We start from the raw sequence: 11,369 nt of genomic DNA on the forward strand, positions 1-11,369 counted from the left end.
TAGATAGACAGACAGATGTTTATATACCTGTGTCCAGTGGTTTTTGAAGACGATCATACATGTTTCGGGGTCAACGCCCTTCAGGGTCAGCGCTCGCCCTCTGTTACTACCGGAGACCACCGAGGCCAACATCCTGACGGAGAGTGGGCGGAGCTAGACCATCATGCAGCTCTGATGGGCATCACTCTCGGTCTCAGGACATCTCAGCATGCAGGACCTGCAGGAGTAAGAGTGACAGCTTCAGACAGCTGACGTGAAGATAAGAGAGAAACGGTCGCAGTAAACGTCTGATATGTTCATGAGAAGGGCTCTAGTTCTGCACTAGTAGAGCAGGAAGAGTGCTGCGGTTCCACCCTACAGCAGCGCACACTACAGGGTGGAGGCCCCTTCTCCGACATTCCCAACATTCCACTGCATTCCTAGGAATTCTTACCTCAGGGCAGCCATGGCAGCTGGACAAGCACTGAGAAACAGAGAGAGAGAGAGAGAAAGATTTAGGCAGCGGCTATGTACACTAAGTGAAAATAGCATATTTTCTTAGCGATATGCTATTTACATTAAATGCAAATAGCTATGTATTCTGTTTAAACTGTTAAAATAGCAGGATTTTCTGCTATTTACTACTTATTGCAAATAGTGGCAATTAGCGGTGCCTCAGTATTGTAGTACATTATAAAACAGTACACAATAATAACATATTGAGTGTAAATTATACACTCAATATGTGTGTTCCTAACCCTACCCAATACTTTATTTTCAACTTTTTGATTTTTTCCTTCATTTTTATTGAAAATAAATGCCTTTCCGATGTGATATGAGATTTGAAAAGTGAGGAAAAAAAGTTTGGCAAAATTTCAGATTTGAACTCGGGTCAAAAGATTGCATTACACTCTTTACCATCTACACCACTGGAGCGTCTTTTGTAGTGTTGACTAGTCCAATCACACGTTGGTGGGCAGAGTTAGTGTAAATAGACACTCTGAAAGATTTAATGTTTGACTAGTTTCTAGTGTGTCTGTTAATAAGGAATAGTTTGCCAAAAATGTGCTGTAAATGTCCTCATCCTCAGGCTATCCAAGATCAGGATGAGTGTGTTTCTTCATCAGGTTTGGAGAAATGTAGCATTGCATCAGTGTCTCAGCAATGGATGCTCTGCTGTGAATGGGTGCCGTCAGAATGAGAGTCCAAACAGCTGATAAAAACATCACAATAATCCACACCACTCCAGTCCATCAGTTAACATCTGGAGAAGACAAAAGCTGAAACAAATCCAGCATTAATCAGAATCAGAATTAGCTTTATTGGCCAAGTATGTTTACACACACAAGGAATTTGTTGTAGTGACAGAAGCTCCACAGTGCAACAGAGAGACAGCAACAGGACAGGACACAGATAATAAAGAATAATACAAATAGGCAATGTACAAAACAGCAAAAACACAATATATAATATAAGTGTGTTTAATAAATAATAGAGTTGTGTGTTACGCGTTTTATTGTTGAGTGTTCATGAGATGTATTGACTGAGGGAAGAAACTGTTCCTGTGTCTGGTCGTTCTGGTGCTCAGAGCTCTGTAGCGTAGACCAGACGGTAACAGTTCAAAGAGGGAGTGTGCTGGATGTGAGGGTTCCAGAGTGATTTTGCCAGCCCTTTTGTTCACTCTGGATAAGTACAGTTCTTGGAGAGTGGGGAGGGTTGTACCAATGATTCGCTCAGCAGTCCGGACTACTCTCCGTAGTCTTCTGAGGTCAGATTTGGTAGCTGAGCTGAACCAGACAGTTATTGAAGTGCAGAGGATGGTTCAATGATGGCGGAGTAGAACTGTTTTAGTAAGTCCTGTGGAAGATTGAACTTCCTCAGCTGGCGAAGAAAGTACAACCTCTTCTGGGCCTTTTTCACATGGACTTAATGTGAATGTCCCACTTCAGGTCCTGAGAAATTGTGGTGCCCAGGAATCTGAATGACTCCACTGCAGTCACAGTGCTGTTCATGATGGTGAGTGGGGGGAGAGCAGGGGGGTTTCTCCTAAAGTCCATGATCATCTCCACAGTTTTGAGCGTCCAGGTTGTTGAGACTGCACCAGACAGCCAGCTCCTTAACCTCCTGTCTGTAAGCAGACTCGTCACCATCCTGGATGAGGCCGATCAGTGTGGTATCGTCTGCAAACTTCAGGATCTTGACAGAGGAGTCTTTAGATGTGCAGTCGTTGGTGTAGAGGGAGAAGAGCAGTGGGGAGAGTACGCAGCCCTGAGGAGCTCCAGTGCTGATGGTACGAGTGCTGGATGTGAATTTACCAAGCTTTAATAACTGCTGTCTGTCTGTCAGGAAGCTGTTGATCCACTGACAGACGGATGTGGGGACGGAGAGCTGGGTTAGTTTATTCTGAAGGGTTTCCGTGATGATGGTGTTAAAACCGGAGCTGAAGTCCACAAACAGGATCCTCACATAAGTCCCTGGTCTGTCCAGATGCTGCAGGGTGAAGTGCAGTCCCATGTTGACTGCGTCATCCACAGACCTGTTTGCTCTGTAGGCAAACTGCAGGGGGTCCAGTAAGGGTCCAGTGATGTCCTTCAGATACAGACGTTAGAGCCACAGGTCTATAGTCATTAAGTCCAGTAATTTTGGGTTTCTTTTAATTGTTTATTTGGGGCATTTTTATTTGGGCATTTTCTCAGAAAATATTGCTACATAATTATTAGTGACTAATTATATAAATTAATGAGCAAATCGTGTAATTATTAAGATTAAAAAAAAAATAATTGAGAGTCCAAATTCCTACACAATGTGTCACATAATGGCATTATTAAAACAACTTATTCTATTTGCACTCAATCTTGTGCATTCAGCCAATATATTACACAGCTAATGACTCTATCAAAACAGAACGAATAATGAATAAACTTTTTGGGGGAAAACACAACTTTGCTTCCTCAACATGCTTCCTCAGATTTGATGGTGAACTTTTGAACCCAGATATTTATCTGATGACAGTCAAAACTGAAGTAGAACTGTGTGCTTGATGCATGAAAACAATGATCATTGGTTCTTACGTCAAGCATGCACTTTTGAGCTTTATTTAATGTGCATAAGATAAAATGTAATGTACTTTTTAATTTGAAGTAAAATTGTAAGTAAAAAGTACTGTTTTTTCTTCAGAAACTATGTAAAGTAAAAGTACAAGTAGTCAGTTTAAATTGTACTTGAATAAAGTAAAAATCCCCCCAAATAATACTTAAGTAAAGTAATCAAGTAAAATTACTCAAGTATTTTACACCTCTGCATTTCTCCAAATTTGATGAAGAAACTAAATCAAATACATCTCGAATGGCCTGAAGACGAGGATATTTTCAGCAGATTTTCATTTTGGGTGAACTATTTCATTTCTTCTGTACAGCTGAAACTGAATTTGTTTCATAACTGCTGAATTTTACAACATCGACACTGTTATTTTCCTGTAAAGCTGCACTGAAACGATCTGTATTGTATACAGCGCTATAAAAGTGAATGTGACTTGGGTTCAAACCAGAGTTCAGTTCATCAGACATAGAGAAAAAAAATATCCAGACAAATCCAGCAGCCCATCTGTGAGTGAACTAATCTGATGCTCAGCGTTACGAGTCCTGATAATCAGCAGAAGACAACGCTGTGATTTCATTTCCTGCGGTAAAGAGGTTTGATGATTGACGGTGGAGAGATGCACAGCAGGAACACATGTGCGCCGGAGTCAACATGAGACTCATTCGGTCTTAATGTGAATGATTCCTTAGTGCATGTTAAAAATAAACATATGCAAAAAATTATATAATATAATATTATATTTTATACATAATATATTCCTTAAAGCATGTTAAAAATATATATATATATACAAAAATAATATATATAACATCACATATTATATATTCGTTAGTGCATGTTAAAAATAAATATAGAAAGTATATACAAAAAAATATATTTAAAAAGTTTTTTGTCTGTAATTATTAAAATTTCCTCCTAATTTTTCAGCTCACAACTTTGCTATACAAGTAATATCGCCAAACCACCTTTTCACCATGCAATCAATTCCTGATGAATTAAATAATTAAATCTCACGCAATATCCAGTTTCACTCAGATACATGGCATTGTGTTTCCAAAATAGATTGCAGATGCCAATTCATACACAGATGCTGTTTAATTAATGCTTTGAATTCAATACCTGTGTGTGTGTTCAGCTGTGATGATAAATACACAAAAAGCACAACAGCTCTATACTAATCACATTTCTCTGATTTGAAGATGGAATTGAAATAATCTGTATTCAAAATTGACTTCAGCCCCACAAAAATCTTTTTTTTTTTTTTTTCAAAGTGAGTGATATGTCTAATGATATTAATGACTATGATTTTTTAAGACTAGATTTGGTCTATAATCAATGTGGTTGATGAATAGAAACCATCACAATTGTGACCCTGGACCACAAAACCAGTCATAAGGGTTAATTTTTATAAATAAAATAAGCTTTCCATTGATGTATGAAATTGTTCATTGTTATAATGTTAGGATAGGACATAGATATTTGGCTGAGATACAACTATTAGAAAATCTGGAATCTGAGGGAGCAAAAAAATCTAAATATTGAGAAAATCAAATGAAGTTGTTCAAATGAAGTTATTAGCAATGCATATTACTAATCAAAAATTAAGTTTTAGGTAGGAACTTTACAAAATATCTTCATGGAACATGATCTTTACTTAATATCCTAATGGTTTTTGGCATAAAAGAAAAATCGATAATTTTGACTCATGCAATGTATTGTTGGCTATTGCTAAATCAAGCTTTTGTGCTCCATGGTCATAATTTTCATTCTCGGTCTCATCTACTCATGAAATGCCAAAGAGTGCATGGATATGAAGCAAGTCAATTAAAAAAAAATCAGAAAAAGGTTCAGATCAACAGAACTCATTAACAATTATACTGTAAAGTATACTGTACGAAAAGCCCGCTCTCATATTATTATTGCGAGAATCTGAAAAACAGCCAGGAAGATTAATCTCTATTTCTGTCCCAGTTTGCAGATAATCTGAGTGTTTGCAAATCTGATTTTACATCATTTAGACATTTTTATCTGATCTTTGTCTGATTGGTCACTTGTCAGATCTTCTTGCGTTCACACAGGTGTAGAGAACTATATTCACAAACTATTATCATGATGCAGTCACCATCTTCATGTTCAACACACGATATACTGTTTTGCCATTTTAAACTTATTTTTGTCAAACGGTTGCACAAAGAGTGTTTGCACAACTTCTTTCAAACAAATACTAAATGCTTTGATGTTTTGTTATTTAATGAACGACACTGAGACATTGCTGACTGTACAGAAGAGTTATTATAGTTAACAAAAACTAAAACCATCTAAATATATTTTGTTAATGAAATAAAATATAAATACTGAAATAAAACAAATAAACAAGAAATGACCAAAAATTAACTTATTTCAGCTAAACCAAATATAAAATGAGATATACATATATATTAAAATTAAATATTTTATTTTATTTCAGCTAGTGGCTCATTTTTATTAAGCTTAAATTGATGTACTAAAATAGATTAAAAATATAGATATATTTTAAATAAAAATAGCTGCAAATGACAAAAACAACAAAATTACTAAATTTTAACAAAAATTTTAATCAAAACAGAAAATATATAAACAAATATGAATAAAAATAATGATAACCATATAGTGTTCAAATACTTTTTGAGCTTGCTTTTACATGTATTCAACATTAGAATTAAAAGACAAACGCCATGAATGAGAAACTTCAACTGAATAATATTATGCATACATTTCATTACAAACACTTTATTAATTTATTTATTTAGGTCTAATAATGCTGATGTCTTTTCTATTAACTTTAACCAGTGCCTGGATATAATAACACCTCTGAATCTATTTTTGTATAATTTAATTATCCATTGGTCAGCTGGAGAATTGCTGTATGGGAACTACATCATACTGAAGACTTCCACGATCATTTATTTTAGAGTTCAGGGACTTATCAAATTTAGTAAAGTAACTCAGATTCTGAATCCTCTGTAATAATAGGTTATGATTTGAGAGAAAGCTGAGCTGAAACTCACCGGGGTTCCTCTGACGCAGGTTTTTCCATCAAACTGTCCTGTGTGTCCCGTTATCCTCTGATGGAGCCATAATTCATCAACTTTCTGTCTAACAAAATCTGAATAGCAATATGAAAGCAGTTTGACATGAAATACAGGCCTTCATGTGTTGAGAAATACTGTGAGAGCAGAACAGAACAGAGCAAACCCCTCAGAGAGATTAGAGTGATTACAGCCTGTGTGTGTGTGTGTGTGCGAGTGTGTGTGTGTGCGAGTGTGTGTGTGTGTGTGTAAAGCCTGTCCCATTAAAGCCTTTAATGACAGCTGTCAGTTGTTGTGTGCTCGTGATTTATAAACGCCATGAATGTCAGATAAAAACCTTTTATCCTCTAATAAAACCGATTTTTAAAGTCAAGAGTTCACTTGGACGTTCAGACATGCTCGCTACTGTCTATGATTCATTAAAACAACATATGTCTCATAAAAAGTATTTCATATTTATGTTATAAGTTCGTTATTGATATTCGCATCGCTATAGCCTATTTACACAGACGCACAAATTACGTGCATAAAATGTTTCGAGCAACAGAAACGCGTCGCGAGCAACAGCGCCACCGCGCGGAGGCTTTCAACAGGTCGAGAACCTCCGTGAAGTTGGCTTGGCCCCCACACAATGCAAAACGTCTCCAAAATAGTCTCATTCGTTTGTGCTGCTTTGGATTGTTAGATATAAACTATTTATTTAAAGGTCATTCTCAGGTGTTGTTACTGTATGTCATTATGTGAATAACAATAGTATGTCATAAATGCACGCACCATAATATGTTTGCTGTATCTCCATGCTTATACATAAACTGTGTGTATTATATGCATGCATGTGGAAACTCATGACTCAATGAATAAAGCCAAAATTATTTTACTTGTGAAACTGAATTAAAGTGCACTATCGAACATCCATTAACACAAATACACAGATCTTTAAAAACTTAAACTTAAAAACACTTAATACTGACAAGCCATGCCGCACTGTCTGTCTTCAAACCAAAAGAGCCACACAGAATAATAGACTTAAGCGCAAACTCCATCAAGCCTGACTTCCAGAAGAGCAGAAACTACTTCTCCAAACAGGAATAGGAAAACAAGGGTGTGTGGCATACAATAAAAATACTTGTGAGATTAAATGTAAACAATCAATCTTTTGTGTATAACACTGTATGTGGGCATATTTTGTGTTTTTCTGACACTCCACTTCTCAGGTCGTCATACATCTCCCAGACACATGGAGACCTCCTGCAGTAGGCCACATAATGCCCAAGAGCATCCTGGGTTAAGCCTCCTTTGAAAGCAATGACTGCCCTTAAAGTAAATCTCTCTCCTTGGAGCATCAGATTGGAGGAAAATTCACTCAAAGGAAATTCTATGGAGTTGCTTCCCAGGTCAGTGTCAGTCCACAGAAGTTCTCCCAGACTGTAACTGTGAGAAACTTTCCCTGCACAGAGCTCTTTTCCTGATGTAGAGTCTGGCTTGAATGCAGAGGGACACTGTGATGGACTTTGGATTGGCCTGAGGCAGGGGGACTCTGGAAGGTTAAGGCCTTCTTCCACTGCAGTCTGAAGATGAGCGATGCCAGAAGCCTGCAGTACAGCAACAGAAGTACAAACAAATGGTATTTCCCTTGTGACTTATGTGCTGAGACTGCAATACTGTGAGGAGCACTGTTTTGTGAAGTACACACATGCATGTTTTGTCATTGATTTTTCAATGAGAGTGGAGATGTGGCACTGTGCATCTATTTGGAGAGCACCAGACTTCAGTTGGACAGGTTTGAATATTTCATTCAGCATACCTCTGTATGTGCATTCAGACCCTTTGTGCTGATGGTTTTCACTAGCTGGAGGAGGTTGTTGGAGTCCTCACCACAAGCAAAATTTGCAAAGGTGACACTATCACAGAAAGCACAACATAAGCATTGACAAAAAGCATCAAATGCACAAGTGTTCAGCACAGAGATTCTTGATTTTCTGAGTTTTACAGGCTGTTGATTATTTCCATTTTTCAACAGTTCCACTTTCAGTATTTCCCCCTCACAGATGGATCTGCATGGAGCCATTCAGGACAAGGAGAGAGGCAGGAATTCCTCTTTCTCTTTTTGGGTGGAAGAGCTAGGGCTCTCCTGTTTTCAACAGAGTCTTCCTCTGTTGGATGGATGTTTGTGACAATGTCAGCATCCATTTCTTGGTTTTACATCTACACTGCAAGTTATAGTTGGTAGTGGATTGGCTTCTTTGACGATCACTGTTGCAACAGCTGCATCATCTTCACCTTTTTTTCTTTACTTTTTTGTTTTGCAGAACAAATGCACATGTTGCCTTCAATGAAGGACAGTAAGTAAGTACACATGTCGAACAATGAATCAATCCACCCGAATCAGCAAGTTTTCATGCTTGAAAAGGCCACGTTTAATGTTTTTGAACTCGGCTTCAACATTGGCTGAACTTGCCATGATGTTGGTGCTTCGGAAGTGAGGGATCATTACCCCTGTCCAGAGTAATAAATAGCTTGCAAGCCAGATTATATTGGGAATGATCTCAGGGAGGAAGTGCATATTATCATGATCTCCATTAGCCACGGCAAGTGACCTGCTTTCCTCACATATGTCTGTCACTCACTGCCGTCGGTCTGTCTGCGTTTGGTCACCCACCCACTGCGTTTCATCTACTTTTTCCAGGTCGTCACCCCCTACATCTGGAATGACGACACTCTCTTCTGCAATTCAGGCTTTCGGGTATTTCTTGCACCTTTCTGATATGAGGGGGACTCCAGAGCTGTCATTGCCCTCTGCTTCACTGAGAGCCACAATAGTAATGCTGCGTAGTAGCCCTTTAGCATCGTCCATGGATTGTGACTTAAGAAGCTGTGCCATTGACCTCACAAAGAAATCTTTAATGCAATGTGTTTTTTTCTTCAAGGAGTCCCACTGGCAGATCATCTTGATGCAGTGTGCAACATCAACCCGGACAAAACAAGGTGGCACTTTTGCAGACTGTTTACCAAGTAAGACGCCACAACACACATTGATGTAGGTCTTCAAATCAGGATGAGGAGTAAAAGCCTTGACCAAAGCTCCGAGCAAAGCCAGTGATAAGTCACTTACAACCTCTTTTGGAGTTGGTGCACCGGCACATATCCATTCTGTCAGCCAATGTGTTATTGCATTAACATCATGTCTCTCTGACAGCATTTGCACGACTGGGAGACTTGAGCTCTCATCACCTGCCAGAACACCCTGATATAAGAAGACATGGCCAGACATGTCGTTTGGTCTCTGTAGCTTCCTCACTACTGAGCCAGTTGCATCAAAACTCACAGTGGGGTTAGTAGATGTCTTTGATAATAACTTGTACATTTGTAACATTTGTGTTTGACTCCAATAGTGACAGAAAAACTTGTCCCGTCCAATGTCTTCAATGCTACCACTGTGAGGTGCGCTTTATTTTAACATCTGCGGTGACAAAATAGGATCCTTGTCGCCTAGTTCTAAGGCATTTTTTCTTGCTTTGCTTTGCGCAGGGTGGGCAAATTAGGCAGATGGCTTGGCTCAGGATCTCCAAAATCCATCAGCTTTGTTGCCTCCGATGCCCTCCATACATGGGATTCCATTCTACCCTCACACAGTTCTTTGGATATCTGCACACAAAATAACAGACATCGGACGCTTGGAACAGCCAGTGTGCAGGGAGTCATCTGTGTTTTTAATGAAACACTTTAGCACCATTGGGCTGTTCATTTCAGGCTCTGTCACATTTTATGTGAATGTGGCCATGACCCTCCTTGCCTCTGATTTCTATGTATTTTTCTGTGGCTGATGGATTATCACAATTATCCAGATGCCAGGCTTCAAAATTGTGTATTCCCTTTTTTGTGTTTTATAGATCTTGTTTTTGTATTGAACTGTTTCAGGCATAAATTCAATCCATTTCTGAAATGGAACTAAGATCAAAAGTCCAGCAATCGTTTGGTATGTTTAATTTAACAAAAGTGTATAGAGACTTTGCAGTGATCTTGTTCTCTAGCTGCTTACTAAGCTCTCTCCAGATGCTCTGATTAGGAATAGCTATGTTGCCATTTGTGACTATGTCCTCTTTTGATGAACACAGGACTGTGAAAATGTAATCCCTGTCGACTGCTGGTTTCTTGGTGATCTGGCATAAGCAAAACATAATAACCCACTTAAATAATCCTGACTCCAAACATGTAATGTATAGTATAAACCTGTATTACTGTATTGTCCTGAATATAAGGATAATATAGTAATTATATATAAGGACTTTATATCTAATATTACTAACAATACGGTAATGTTGATCCCTAAATGCAAAACATATTCTAACAAATAACATGGGTCATATGTGCGACTGTAATTAGCATTTAATTGCTAGTGATATAAGTGATAAGTATTAACAATAAGTTTAGAGATATAAGTATTAGCAGTAAACATTGGCAGTCGTAGCTCACTGCTCTACCATTGTTTTTGAAGTTACCCTAACAAAAAATGTAACATTGTTCTAGTATAGTAAAAAAGTAGTAACCAAGTATTTTTATTATTTGGCATATTCATTACCATTTGTACAACAATTTTACTACATTAATACCATGGTTAGCAAAAATCATGGTTAATTTATGGTTACCATGGTTTTATTTGTAGTACCACCATGGTAAATTTTTGTAAGGGTAACTAATTACACTGTGAACTGACACTGTTAAAACATACTTACATTGGCCAGATATTTGATTTTGTAACTGTATCAACTTTTCCTCCACTAACTCAATTTCCACAAGAGCATCTTGAACAGAAGTGTGAGCTCGTGGTGGGAGTGAAGTGTATACGATGATACTCCTTGTTAATAAAAAAAAACTTGTTTAAGTGAGAGAAAGTGACAGAAAAAGAGTCCGACAGCAGATGAATATTGAGCTGCTTTTAATAAACACCACAACCACTACAAAAAAACATTGATAAAGAGCCGCTGTTGTATTAAAACATCACTAGAATCTAACAATTTGGTAAGAAAGTGAATAAGTGAGGAACCCAAAATAAAATGCTAAATCAAAGCAAAATAAAAAGCCGCACAACTAAAACTTCTGCCAGCACAAACAAACGAGGCTATTCGGGGTGAATTTGGAGCATGTGGGGGGCTGAGTGACCTGAGAATGACCTTTAAATAAATAGTTTATATCTAACAATCCAAAGCAGCACAACAAAAAAAT

At 37.9% G+C, this 11,369-nt stretch overlaps 1 protein-coding gene across 1 annotated transcript in view; it reads right to left on the bottom strand.

The window, feature by feature from the left end:
• fhip1ab (FHF complex subunit HOOK interacting protein 1Ab) overlaps positions 1–6,342 on the bottom strand; it is a 22,618-nt gene extending 16,276 nt beyond the window's left edge. Inside the window, exons 1-3 of the mRNA XM_079401846.1 lie at positions 6,126–6,342; positions 434–463; positions 28–217 (exon numbers count right to left, since the gene is read on the bottom strand). Coding sequence (XP_079257972.1) covers positions 28–132 — 105 coding nt within the window. The 5' untranslated portion in view covers positions 133–217; positions 434–463; positions 6,126–6,342. The remainder of the gene's footprint in view (positions 1–27; positions 218–433; positions 464–6,125) is intronic.
• Between the last annotated feature and the right edge of the window lie 5,027 nt (positions 6,343–11,369).

The sequence above is a fragment of the Barbus barbus genome (genome assembly GCF_936440315.1).
Source record: "Barbus barbus genome assembly, chromosome: 41".
Classification (NCBI taxonomy): domain Eukaryota; kingdom Metazoa; phylum Chordata; class Actinopteri; order Cypriniformes; family Cyprinidae; genus Barbus; species Barbus barbus.